This window comes from Orycteropus afer, unplaced genomic scaffold (assembly GCF_000298275.1).
Source record: "Orycteropus afer afer isolate SDZICR_OR568_19922 unplaced genomic scaffold, OryAfe1.0 scaffold00193, whole genome shotgun sequence".
NCBI lineage: Eukaryota > Metazoa > Chordata > Mammalia > Tubulidentata > Orycteropodidae > Orycteropus > Orycteropus afer.
The window spans coordinates 3,169,883-3,183,935 of NW_006921780.1; the positions used below are offsets into that span (position 1 = coordinate 3,169,883).

Genomic DNA, 14,053 nt, shown 5'->3' on the forward strand with positions numbered 1-14,053 from the left:
GAGTACCAGGATGGGTAATTGCAACTCTGAGGGTCAACCTCAGTATGTGTGGCCTGCCTCAGCACAAGGAACAAGGCTCCTGTGGGATCCCAGGTACAAGGACAGTGCATTGGAGTCTGGTTTCTGCTCCTGAATTGCTCCAGACCAACTCTGACAACGATTTGCTGTGAGAGAAATTTCCACAGCTCCTCAAAGTTCTTTTGCCCTTGTGGCTGGTATCTTGCTGAGGGCTCCTCTGCCTTATGGTTAAAAAAGCCCAGTGAGTCTTGTTTGACTTCATCTGCTTCCTGTACTGACGCCTGGTGGTGGAATGAGTTGCTGCATCTTCTTCCAGGAATATCCTAAGTAGTCGCCTTGAATGGAACTCACTGCTGTTGAGTCCGATCTGACTCATAGAGACCCCTCCTTGGGTTTCTGAGGTGGTATCACTACAGAAGTAGATTGCCTAATCTTCCTTCTGAGGAGTGGCTGGTGGGTTTGAAATGCCAGCCTTCTGGTTAGCAGTCAGAATTAAATGAATTGTGGTTCTACCTAGAGAAAACCTATAATTGATAACCCCAGAGGTCTTTTTGGCAAAGGAAACCTATATCTTCCTAAAGAATTTCCATTTCCATAGCCTCTTGAATAATTATCCAGGATTATGTTTTAACATGGATTGTCTCACATACTCCCTGGAAGAGAGATCATGAGTAAACTCACTCTCTTTCCTCTAAGTTACACCATCACACCCACTGCCTCGTCATAGAACCCCCCAGCCTCATCCTCTCCCTCCAGTCCAAGTAAGACATAAAGAACTAGACAATAAGTGTTTTCCTTTCACATAAAGCATAATAGACAGGCAAAGAACTAAAAAGCTGGCCCAGTGAAGCCTGAGGAAACATAAGGTAGGACAGACAAAATATATAAGGAGTCAATGAGGCATCAAGACTCAAGATGAGTCTACAGAGAAACAGTAGCTCTCCCATGGGTGGGAGGACTATATCTATGGCTAATATAATTTTGGATGCGTCAGAACTATGTCCTGGGCCTATGCACTACGTCTTCAGATATTTGGGATTCTGAATGTAGCTGGTGGTGCTATCCTTGCCACACCTGTTCAGTCCGTGCTATGGGACCATGGTCTCTGTGGAGAACCAATTCTCTGTATCTGATGGCTGAGACATCTGCATCATGGGAGGAAACAGTTCAGTCTTTGTTCTTCCCATGAACCTTTTAATGGTATGGGAGTGAAGATGGAGCCTCAGTCCTCCTTGTTAAGACAAGCTAATCGACTGGGTTTTTGCTGGAGCTCTGAGCTCCCCATTCAAGAAAGAACATTGTGCTTTATCCAGGAGGCCATAGTGTATTTTCTTTTGTAAGGTCTTAAAGCTTAATTCTTGGCCCCTTCAGTTTTTCACTGCTGCTTCCCTACTTGATCCCAGGGCAGTGGGTGAAAAGACTGAGAAGCACCCCCTAGAGAGAATGTTGAGAATAACAAAGAGACAAGTGACTAAAGGGAAATGACTGGGGCTCTGGTGGCTACTGTCTAAGGCTTTTGACTGCTAACCAGAAAGCTGGAGGTTCAAACCCACCAGCCACTCCTTGGAAGAAAGATCTACTTCCATAGTGTTACTGCCTCGGAAACCAAAGGAGAGGTCACTATGAGTTGAATTGACTCGATGGGAGTTAGTTTGGTTTTTGTGGTTTGTTAGAGAAGGAATACTCTGATAATCCAGAAGTATAAGAAGAAGAAAAAAAGGAAGGAAAAACATGATAGGCTTAAACTGATGGTTGACCAAAGTCAAACTTTGGTGCTAAGAACTCAATTTAGAGAGTTGGTATGAGTAGATTTATTTATTTGTCCAGGAATACATCAACATTTTTAACATTTACTATGTTCCAGGCACTGTTTAAGAAATTAGTGTATAACAGAAGGCATATCTCTTTGCTGAGTGGTGCCATTCCATCTCCCTTATGTTTGTCTACCTTCTCTGCTGTGTTTGACTCTCCCCATGGCCAGGTCACAAATGCTGGTCTGACTGTGTGCATCCCTCTCTCTGCAGACCCCAGTCCTGTGCCCTCATCCTCCAGCACCTACCATGCCATCATCGGCGGGATTGTGGCTTTCATTGTCTTCCTGCTGCTCATCCTGCTCATCTTCCTCGGTCACTACTTGATCAGGCACAAAGGTCAGAGGCATAAACAGATAATTAGTAGAGCGTGGGAGCTGATAGGAAGGTCAATAAGAGACAAGCAGGAAGGAGGAGGGTACAGTAAGGGACTTTGGAGACTTCGGTCAACTCCTTGGAGTGTTTTAGAAAGAGGGAAGAATGCAGTTGATCCCATCCCTGCTAACCCTGTGACAACTGAGAACCAACTGCCCTGCAGTAAAGCCTAATCACTTGATGATCATCCAAGTGCAATCAACCTTCTGACTCAGTCAGCTGCTGTTCCACACCACTCTGCCTCCAGGGTCTCCTGCTGTAAGCAGAAAAAGCTCCCTGCAACTGTCCATCCCATTTCTCCCTACACTTTCTTCTGTTCTATCACTTTAGCCTCCTTTTCTTATCTTCTGATCTCACCCCTGTTCCCACATTCATCTCTTCGCTTTCCTGTCTTTTTGCTGGCCTGTCTGTATCCTATGTACCCTCTCCTCACATTCCTTCCTCTCAGACTTCCCCGTTATTACTTCTGGCCAGCAGCCTGACTGCATGGGCTAGCCAGATCTCACTACATTGCTTATGAGACTAACATAGCAGTTTCCTCTTCACCTCACACACACTCACACATATGCACTGGCACACACACACACAATTACACTCACACATGCTCTCACCAACTTACACATATACTTACAACACAGTCTTACACTCACACACACACACACATTCTTACACAGACACACTTACATAGTTACACACTTAAACACTTGCCCAAATACATTTACACACTCACATACACACATGCTCTTTTTATTTTTGCCTGTATTATAGAGGAGATTCTAATTAAGGGCAAGATTCATTAATTCATGGGGGTGTGGTCAGATGAAGCCTGAGAAGCAAAATGCAAATTAGGCAAGGTGGGGAGGAAAAAAGCTTCAGGCAAGAGACAAGATGTAGGAGCATGTGCGGGCTGAAGGAGAGCAGGAAAATGGGCAGGGTGGGCTTCAAAGGTTTGGAAGCTGCTCCTGAGAAGAGGAGCCTCTGTCTCTATCCAGGAACCTACCTGACACATGAAGCAAAAGGCTCTGACGACGCCCCGGATGCAGACACGGCCATCATCAACGCAGAAGGCGGGCAATCGGGAGGGGATGACAAGAAGGAATATTTCATCTAGGGGCACCTGCCCACTTCCTGTGCCCCCCAGGGGCCCCTTGGGGACTGCTGGGGCCGTCACCAACCTGGACTTGTACAGAGCGACCCCAGGGCCGCCCCTCCCGCTTGCTCCCCAGCCCACCCACCCCTCTGTACAGAATGTCTGCTTTGGGTGCGGTTTTGTACTAGGTTTGGAATGGGGAGGGGGGGGGGCGGGGGGGGGGAGGGGAGGGTTGCCCCCAGCCCTTTCCGTGGCTTCTCTGCGTTTGGGTTATTATTATTTTTGTAACAATCCCAAATCAAATCTGTCTCCAGGCTTGAGGGGCTGGGGTCCTGGGGTGAGGAAAGCAAAAATTTGAGGGTTAGGAGGAGAATGAAGGTGGAGGGGTAAGGAAAGGGGAAGGAGTGGGGCTGGTTTGGTGTGTGTGGGGGGGCTTTCACCAGCCCTCCATCCTCTGTAAGGGGGATGCTTCCCCAGACTTCCCCAGGAGCTGGGGAGTTGTGAGCAGGAGCCAGAGATGGCTTTTCTTTTGCTAGCCACACACTGTGAGCTATGGACAGGAAGGCAGGGACCACCTGACACTCCTCTTATGCCACAAAGGGGAAGATGAATAGAGATGTGGTCTGTAGCCATGCAGGGACCCAGAACTTGGGCATGGAGAGAACGCAGGTCCCTACAAGGAGGGATAGCAGGACAGCAGAGACTGACCTGCTTACTCTCTGCCCCAAAATGAACGGGTGACTGGCCTTTTTCCCAGGAACTGCTCGTGGGGGAGAGCAGAGCAGGGCTGCCACTCCTTCTATAGCAACTGTGGGAGAGGCGCTGCTCTGGGGCCTGGGCTGCATTTGCTTCCCTGCCCAGGGCCCCTCACTCTTCCCTGGGCCCTGGACTGTTGCACGGCAACGACTCCTCTCATGGCATTGCTCAGCAACTCCTCCTCCCTCTCTGTGCTTTCCTGTGCCCCTTCCTATCCACTACAACCTTTAGCACTTCCTCCTTCAGCAGCCAGGCAGATACAACAAAAAAATGCTAAAAGGAGCTTCACTGCACTGAGCTGTTTTCTGCCCAAATGAAGGAAATAATGTGAACTCTATGAGTGTGTGAAAGTGTGTGTGCATGTGTGTATATGGCAGAGATTGAGGAGGAGGGACAAGGATCCAGGTCCTGGGCAGGTGGCTGGGGCTGTGGGAACAGGTGAAGAGGGGCTTTCAGAGTGGAAGATTCCTAGTCAGGTACCTCACCTGGGATGCTACTCTATCCTGGTATATTCCTTGCCACTCTCAATGCCCATCTGTCTGGGAGAAAGGAGTCCCAGGATGTGTTTTTGCTCACTTGTCTATCCCATCTCTCTCCAAAACACTCCCTCATTTTCCCATATCCCAGCCACAGAGTCAGTGCCACAGCCTTTGCTATGCACCCCCCAGGCCTCTCCTTGGCACTGACGCTGGAATTTCCCTTCCTCTGTACCCACTGAGTTGAGACCTAGGAGTGAAAACCCCTGTCTCCTTCCCACCCCTACCCCTGCTTTTGATTTTCTGTCTTCCTTCCCTGGCCCAGAGCTGGTTGCCATGGAGATGAGGTTGCTCCCCCTCCCTGTCCCAGCCAGAAGGCCCCCCTCAGACCCAGGATGCCCCTTGGCACTGCTCTCACCCTCCTCCAGCATGTCCTCCCTGGTCTGACAATGGGCGTGCAAATAGGGGCAGCTGCAATACAGCAGGTCTGCCCACCCCTCAGTTCAGGTAATATCGCTGTGAATCTTCCAGCCACTGGTTAGGGCCCTGGGCACCACAGGCAACCCCTTACCCAAGCCAGGGCCCCCTCCTCTAACAGCAACAAGGGAGCCTGGGACCCAGGCCTGTCAGGCTCCCTATCTCCCAGCAACCGCTTTTGGGAAAATGACTTTTCCTCTTCGAGCTGAACCACTCTGTCCATATTACACAGAAGCCATATTTGTATGGGGGGCGGGAGTGAGGGGCCGTTGTGCTGTGTGGTGTGTTTGTTTGGGGGGGGGGGGGGGGGACGGGAGCAGGGAGGGGATCGTGTATCTTTATAATCTTTCTAACTCTCCTGTGCTAATCTCAGAGGGCCACCCTCAATATATCTGGATTATCCGTGTCGTCTGGCTGCCTCCTTTTTGTGATCTCACTATTGCTGGGACATGTGTGTATAAGGGCTATTCCTCTGGTATCCCTTGAACCTGGTATCTCAAGGAGTGACATCCTTTGTCATGCCACCTACCCAAGGGTGTCTCTATAAGGGAAACAGTATAACTCCCGAGGGAGATAAATATTCAACCTCTTCTCCCCCTACCCCATTTTGCTGAGCCCTTGCTTCCCAGAGAGTGATTGGGACCAGGGCACTTGGATGCCCCCCCAGTCTTCTACCAGGCAAGGCTGAAGAAGGTTGAGATGGAAGTGACAACCATTCTGTAAAGCTCTGTCAGTCTCCTCCAGTCTCACTTTCTAATCCCTGTCATGTAGAACCTGGAACTTGAGTTAATGTCCTGGGGAAAAGGGAAAAACCTATCTCTAAAGTAACTTTTTGCACCTTGGTCTGAGGCACTGTGCTTCCAAGCTCCCTTGTCACTCCCTACCCCACCACCCTAGCATGCGATTGAAGCTCTTTGGCAGAATTGGGGTTAAAACACTCTATGCTTTCTTGGGGTGTTTTATTAATTGAACCAGTCTCCCCTGTATAGCCCCTCTCTTCCTCACCATTTGGACTTGAACACCCATTCCTCACCTCTCTTTATTTCCAGGCTAAGTCTCCCCAGTTGGGAAAGTAAAATGCAGAGAGAGTCAATGGAATTGTGAGGAAGCAGTGTGGGTGGGAAGGGGCTTACTAAGAGAAGAAGCATTGGCTTGGATGAGTCCATCTGCAGGGTAGATGCCTTTCCTCTCTGCCAGCCAGAGAGAAATAAAGCTCTGTCCCCCACCCCCTTAAGAAATTTTACATTTCACTAAGATGCCAGGCCAAAGGAACAGTTTCCAGAGACTTTATGTCCCCCAACAGAAATATGACTAGAGATTACCCCATGGGCAACAGTCTCATTTTAAAATATGCTGTCCCATGCTCCCCCTGAGTCTACTTTAAGTTGTCAGACCATGTGTTCTGTTTGGTAGGAAAGATGCGTTCACTGCGCCCATAGGTGGCTAGGCAAATGCCCAATTGCTCCCTGAAGTAACTTCATTACTCAGCCTGACAGCCACCCCCAGCCCTCCCTCCTCTCACATTGAACCACCTAGACACAGAGATAGCCATACACACACCCAGATACCCACCCCAAACACAGATATGTGCACAGTGATACACAAGGAGATAACCACATAGCTGCAAACACACACACACACACACACACACACATATTTTTATTACCAAACTAATACACACAGAGAGCTTACACTCCACATATACCCCTCGGATTGTCAGCATAACAAGGATCCAACCACAAGTGCCCACTGATACCTCCCCAAAACATATAGCTTTTGAACCTTCTGCCTTCCCTTGGATCAAGTTCAAGAGGATGGAGGAGAAGTGAGAGTCATCGACCTGCCCTTTCACTCCAGCTTCCCAGCACCTCTGTTATCTCTGTCTCACACTTCACCCCTGACTCCCTCTTCCTTCCTTTTGCTTGAAGGATCCCTTCTTGCTGGAAAGCCCCCTGGCTTTTCAACCTCCTCTTCCAGCTCTCTCGCCTATCTCCACCTTCGGGGAAAATACCCACTTTCTGATTCCCACCTTTTTCCTTTCCTGAGTGCAGGTTCCAACCAATAGAATCTAATCTCAAAACAGGAAGCCTGGGGCCAGTGCCCTGTGTAGGAATGAGGCTTAGCCAGGCAGTGGGTGTGGGGTAAAGGCTTCCTGAATGCCCCCCACCCACCCTTTGGCCCTGCCCATAACCTGATGGTCCTCATTAGTCCTTGGCACTTATCTTGGAACCACAGTCACTGAGAGTACTCCCCAGCCCTTCTCTTTGCCTGCCTGGAGCCCAGCAGTGCCATGGGGAACTGCTTGTATGCGGTGAGTGTGGGGGATAACCCAACAAAGCCTTACCTCTTTGCTCCCTGTTGCCTGCCTGCTTATCCTTCAGGTCTTTGTACATTTTCCGTTTTCTCTCATCTCTCACTTGTAAGAATCCCTTTCCTTCTTCCTTCTTCCCCCAGTCTCCTATGTCCTCCATTATTTTCCTCATTGCTCTTTCCATTCATGCCCACCCAGTCCCCACATTATCCTTCCCTGCTGGCCTTCCTCTATCAGCCCTATCTACCATCCCTGCCCTGGCTTTTCCATGGCTCTTTGTTTTCTTGGTCCTAAGTTTCCCTGCTTTGTATTCTTTCACCATCTTGACTGTGGCAAACTTCCCCAGCTCCCTATTCTCCCAACCCCAGCTTCCCCTCTATCCTCTCCTCCTGCCTTCCTCTGCAATCCCAAGAGATCCTTCAGTGGGGTAAGCAGGGTACCTGGATACTCTCATTTCCCTTCTGGGTATGTCCTTTAGGTGGATCCCTTCCTCTCCAAAGAAAAGAACTCAAGTACCTTGGACTTGGAAGGCTACTCTTTGAATGGCTGGAATTACTCTGATTATGAACTATTTGACTACAATGACAGCAGCCTGGAAGAAGCCGCCCCTTGCCTCTCCTATAGTCTGCTCAACAACTCCTCACTGCCTTTCTTCATCATGACCAGCGTCCTGGGGATCCTAACTAATGGAGCTGTCCTCCTTGCCCTTCTCAAACCCCTCTTCCACTGGGAGCTCTGTCCTGGCCGACCTATCTTGGTACAGTTGGCTGTGGGCAGTGCCCTTTTCAGTGTGGTGGTACCCATCCTGGCACCAGGGATTGGCAGCTCCCATAGCAGCATCCTGTGTTGCATAGGCCACTGGGTCTGGTATGTCTCAGCCTTTGCGCAGGCTCTGTTGATAGGGTGCCGGGCCTGCCTGGGCCCCAAGCTGAGTGCATATCAGGTCCGAGGCCTCACTCTGGGGCTCACTGTGGGAGTTTGGGGAGTGGCTACCCTGTTGGTACTGCCAATCACCTTGGCCAGTGATGCTGTCCAAGGATTCTGCACCCTGAAATCCAGCAAGGGGTTGGGGACTTTGTACTACATGCATGCTGCAGCCTGTTTTGCCATCTTCTTCTTGTTGCCACTGGGTTTGGTGGGAGCCTGGGGGCTGAAAAGGGCCTTGGGTGTAGGGCCAGGATCCTGGGTTGATATCCTGTGGGTGTGGTTCATTTTCTGGTGGCCTCATGGGTTGGTTCTGGGATTGGACTCCTTGGTGAGGTCCAGAGTCTTGCTCCTATCAACATGTTTAGCTCAGCATGTCCTGGACTTGCTGCTGCATCTGGCAGAAGCCCTGGCCATCTTGCATTGTGTGGCTATGCCCCTGTTCCTGGCTTTGTTCTGTCACCAGACCACCCATACTTCCTTGCCCTCCACATCCCTCCCTACAAGATGGTCTTCTCATACGGACACCCTTGGAGGCAAATCTTAGCTCTTGTTCCACCTGTCAACCTGAATTAAAGTGTACGCTGCTTTTTTGAAACTGATGGCTTTTTATTTTGTCTGGGAATGAAGAGGATAGGAAAGAAAATGAGGAAAGGGACACATTTTACACAAGATTTCCTGTCAGTGTCTGTTTCACTAGCTGGCTGGGGGAGAAAGAGGGTGATGTACAAACGCTTTCAGGACACACAGATGTTCTCTTGAGGTGTGAGGTTACAGCCATCTCAAGGGGGAATGTGAGAGGGACCAGAGCATCGAGGTAACAACTAAACCTAAGAAATTAGAGGAAATGACTTAGCAGGTAAAGAAAGAAGAGAAACTACAGAGAGCAAGTGTAATGGGGATAGAAACTGGAGAGAGAAGAGAGAAAAGAAGATGAAGGTCAGAGTACTGTTGCCTATCCCTTGGTGGGTCTGTACAGCTCCCCTCTCTGCCTCTTACCTCCCTGACATCTGTTGTGTAGAGATCACAGTGGTAGCGGGGAAGTTGCATAGAAGCATCCTGGACACCTTCTTTGGCAGGGAGTATACCAAGGTAATAGGAGCTCTGGTAGCGTAGTGCCTAAGGCATTTGACTGCTGACTAGAAGGCTGGTAGTTGAAACTCACCAGCCACTCCTTGGAAAGAAGACTGAGCAATCTACTTCCGTAGTGACACCACCTCGGAAAATGCAAGGAAGGGTCGCTATGAATCAGGTCTAACTTGATGGCACATAATAACAACAGCATACCAAGATAATACTAATGGCCACTTTCTGGGACTCATCTCCCCAAGGTTAATTCCTTTCCTTTGCTCTGATAACCATGGGTGAGTGTGTGTGTGTGTGTGAGAGAGAGAGAGAGTGTGTGCATGCACATGCACATTTGTCTATCTTGATCTGTTAGAACCTATATTCATGTTATATGTGAACATGTAATAACACTGTCTTCATGTGTCCTTGCATTTCTGTCAGTGTCTGAACTGCACATACCTGTGTCTGTTCCGCACATACCTGTGTCTGTTCCTTGACCTCTCCCAGACCCTGCCCTCCAATTAATTCTGCTCCCATCCCTGTTCTCAGGATAAGAAATTGAGATTTATGACTCACTCCTTACCCAAATGAGTTCTATTTACCCTGATGTCTTTGCCTAGTCTTTTCTGTGTAGGATGTGTAGAAGGAAGAAGCGATTAAAAAGTTGAGAAAGGTGGAGAAACTTACAGGGGGAGGAGGACTGCTCTGATTCATTTTCTGCTTGGAATCACTCAAATTTCTCTTTCAACTCCAGCTCTTGAAACGAACCAATGTAGAATGAAAAATGAACTAATCCTTCCTTCTACTTTGCAAGATATACCCCTGTATCCTGTGCATCCCTTTGTCCAATCCCACCTTGATTCTCTGGCTGCTTAATCATGACCTTGGATGCTTTTTTTTCCAACCTCTATGCAGCTGAGGTCGGGAGGTCTGGTGGTGTAGTGCCTAAGGCATTTGACTGCTAAGCAGATGGCTGTATGTTCAAATCCACCAGCCACTCCTCAGACTGGAGACTGGGCAATCTTACTTCCATAGTGAACAGCCTCAGCAACCCAAGAAGGGGTCACTATGAGTCTAATCGACTCAATGGCAGTGAGTTTGGTTTGGTTTTGGTGGATGTATGCGAAGTTAGGTGATGATTGTTAAGGGCAACGAGGAAGTCCCTTTGCATACAGAGCAACTTCTGTTGTCACCAAAAAACTGACCTTTCTCCATGATGCCCCTCTCTCTCTCTCTCTCACACACACACACACACACACACACACACACACATGTTAACCAGTTAAAGGCTAGGGAAACTTGAGACGCTGCCTCAAATCATCTGCCTGAATCCAGACGAGGTCTATTTTTCAAAGATGTGGCATGCCTGGCTTCTCCCCTAAAATGTCTCACTCAACTCTTTGGCCTTGGTGATAAATAGGACAGAAGCAGAGGTGAGTTTGGGCATCCTAGGCGGGAGGGTGCGAAAGGTTCTGAGAATTTTCCTGGGTGAGTGCTGTGACTAAACCTCTAAAACCCCCACCTCCTGTTTCTTAGCAACAACCAGGTTAGCTGCTGATTGGTGCGCCATAAATTGAAAGACGGAACTAGAGATTGAGACTCGGGAGACTGTCTGAAACGCAAACGAAAGAAGAGGAAATTTTAAAAAGGGCATAATTTACAATCTTAAATTATGCTAAAGTCTGCGATCACAGTTGCTGAATGAGTCTCAGTATTTTCTTTTATGCCGTCTTCAGCCTCTTCTTAAAACTCCCCCTTCAGGCTCTGGTCACTCAATCCTACCAGATGCTGCCCTCCTCCCTTACAAAGTACGGACTCAGAAGCTGACCTAGCTGAAAGGAGGAGGGTTTGTTTTCTCCTTCCAGAATCTTCCAGCGTCAACCTGATGAAAGCAAGGCTTAATTTAAGGCCACTGGGGTCATCTTATCTACTCCTTGCCCTGTGCTTCCAGATAGAAATCCCTCTCCACTGAGTCGGGTTTAGAGAACCCACCCTCCTGGGTAATAGCTCCACAGCTACCACCTCCCTCACAAAGGGGCAGAAGCCAACAGCTGATAAGAAGTCTGGGTTGGGTTGAAGACAACCTCCCTCCAGTTATCTCCTTCTTATTTCCACCCCCACAGACTTTGCCCCATCCCTTCAAGGGCCTGCCTTTCCCTGTCATTATCTGTGCTGCACTTGGATAAATTGTCCTTTCTTCTAGCCCTGACCTCAGTCATTTCTTTAAGGCTTCCTCAGGGTACACTCACCCTTGTCCATTGAACCCACTGCACGCCAAGCACTCCAAAATTGGTCTGAATCTGGTGTCTTTTCTGCAATCTCTCAGGAATACAAATCCTGTTTCCTTACAACCTTTAAGAATTTAATCTTAAGGTTGGCAGGGACTTTAGCGGTGTATGAGCTATTGGGACTCCTGGCTAAAGAAAAAAATCCTCTCAGAAAGACGAGAGCCATGAAAGCAAGCTCTTGGGAGCACAGGAAGCCCTGGGGAAGGTCAATTTGCATTGCATCTTTAAGGAAAGAAACTTATTTTTGGAGGGAGATTTGAATATTAGATTGAAGCCTATAGTCCATTTACTTTAGGCTGGGGCCCCTCCCAGAGGATTTAGAAAACAAATGCCTGGTCTCCACACCCTTTAATCTACCTCTTGTCTCCCTTTTCCTAACCTCATCATCACTTTCCTCCTGCAGCCGCCCTCAGAGGAATTCTGATTGAGAACTTCACTGGGATTTCAAACCCAATTCATTGCCAACTCTAATTGCTAGGGATTTGCATGAAAACCATCGTATGCTATCTAATTATTCTGACAACAGCAGCCCGCCGTCTGGGCACAAGGAGAATCGCAGTTTTAATTAACAATAATGCACCTTGCAGACGAATGTGAATGTTTAGGTTAATTAACAAGTCCAAGTCCCTCCAAATCATTTCTAGACATCTTCTAGGTGATTTGGGCAGGAAAGGTGCAGAGAAGTGGGAGGGTTGAGAAATCAGTTCAGCAAAAACGCATGCTAGCTTTCATCGTTTTTGTAACTATCTAGTGAACAGAAGAGGGAAACTCCAGGAGATAGGCCTCTGGAAAATTGGTGTCAAGGAATTCACAAATATTCCTTTAGTGGGATATATCAGGTATATTTATGTCATAGTTGGATTTACAAAACTTTAAAAATAGTTATAAAAATGAAAGGATATACAAAAAACCAAACCAAACTCACTGTCTTGGAGTCAGATCCAACTCAGCAACCCCTCCTTGGGTTTCTGAGGCAGTATCACTACAGAAGTAGGTTGCCCAATCTTCCTTCCGAGGAGTGGCTGGTGGGTTTGAACTGCCAGCCTTCTGGATAGCAGCCAAATGCCTTAGTCACTGTACCACCAGAGCTCCCAAACATGGTCCTTGCAATTTTCAAATACCACTAATTCATTGTCTAGTTATTAGCAAACCTGTTTTCCAACATAAGAACCCCAACTTCCCCAATTCTCTCTGCTTTCCTTTATATGTTCCTACCATGTTTCAGGGCTCTGGTAGCATAGTGCCTAAGGCACTTGACTGCTAATCAGAAGGCTGGTGGTTCAAACTCACCAGCCACTTGGAAGGAAGGTTGGGCAATCTACTTCCGTAGTGATACTGCCTTGGAAACCCAAGGAGGGGTCGCTATGAGTCGGGTCTGACTCAATGGTACATAACAACAACAACAACAACAACCATGTTTTCAGACACTGCAGTCTCTGTCAAGTTACCTAAAACCAAAATCAAACCCACTGCTGCTGTCACATTGATTCCATTTCATGGTGACCTGCGATTACAGAGTAGAACTGTATTGGTGGCTGTAATCTTTACAGAAACAGATTGTCAGGATTTTCTTCTGTAGAGATGTTGTTGTTGTTGTTGTTATGTGCCGTCGAGTCAGCCCTGACTCATAGCGACCCCTCCTTGGGTTTCCGAGGCAGTATCACTACGGAAGTAGGATTGCCCAACCTTCCTTCCGAGGAGTGGCTGGTGGTTCAAACCCATCAGCCTTCTGGTTAGCAGTCAAGTGCCTTAGCCACTATGCTACCAGAGCTCCTGTAGAGATGTTAGGTGGGCTCAAACAACCAATCTTTAGGTTAGTAGTTGAGCACAAACTATTTGCACTACCCAGGGACCATTAAAGGAGCTCTGGTGGCTTAGGTGCCTAAGGCATTTGACTGCTAACCAGAAGACTGGTGGCTTAAGTGCCTAAGGCATTTGACTACTAACCAGAAGACTGCTTACCCCTCAAGAGTTCCCAAATCAAGCCCCAAGTTTCACCTTCAGGCCTCCATGAAGAATTGCTCATACCTTTTTCTTGGGTAGTTCTCCATGTCCTGGAAGAATACACTGTATGTAGCTCCAAACTGTATCTTTCAAAAGGATGTGGAGTTTGTCTTCTTCCTCTAAGTAGGTACTATCAGCTTTTGGAGGGCTCATAGGCCTCTTGGAAAATGTGATACAAGTTATGTAGTGTTTCTTCAGGACAACATAATATTACATCCCAAATTTGGCATTTTGTTCCTCCTGGTTGAACTTAGAGCTGAATCCAAAGGCATTCACACTGACTAATTGGACTTACTTGGTCAGGCCAGGCTCTGTCTCTCTCTTGCTCACTAAGCTATAGCTTCAATGGCAACTTTTCTGTTCTTCAATAAAGATAATTCTTTATCCCACTCCAGGGCCTCTGCACTGGAACGCTCTTTCCTGTGTTCTTTATGTGACTGATCTAATTTCATCTT

The 14,053-nt window shown here is 48.0% G+C and overlaps 2 protein-coding genes across 2 annotated transcripts in view; both read left to right on the forward strand.

The window, feature by feature from the left end:
* CADM3 (cell adhesion molecule 3) overlaps nt 1-3,315 on the forward strand; it is a 33,540-nt gene extending 30,225 nt beyond the window's left edge. Inside the window, exons 9-10 of the mRNA XM_007947684.2 lie at nt 2,043-2,168; nt 3,197-3,315. Of these exons, the coding sequence (XP_007945875.1) occupies nt 2,043-2,168; nt 3,197-3,315 (245 nt within the window). The remainder of the gene's footprint in view (nt 1-2,042; nt 2,169-3,196) is intronic.
* Nucleotides 3,316-7,293: 3,978 nt separating this feature from the next.
* ACKR1 (atypical chemokine receptor 1 (Duffy blood group)) lies at nt 7,294-8,785 on the forward strand. Its single transcript, XM_007947779.2, is given in 4 exon segments — nt 7,294-7,314; nt 7,793-8,198; nt 8,201-8,250; nt 8,252-8,785. Coding segments are annotated over 4 exon segments (1,011 nt in total).
* The last annotated feature ends 5,268 nt before the right edge of the window (nt 8,786-14,053 follow it).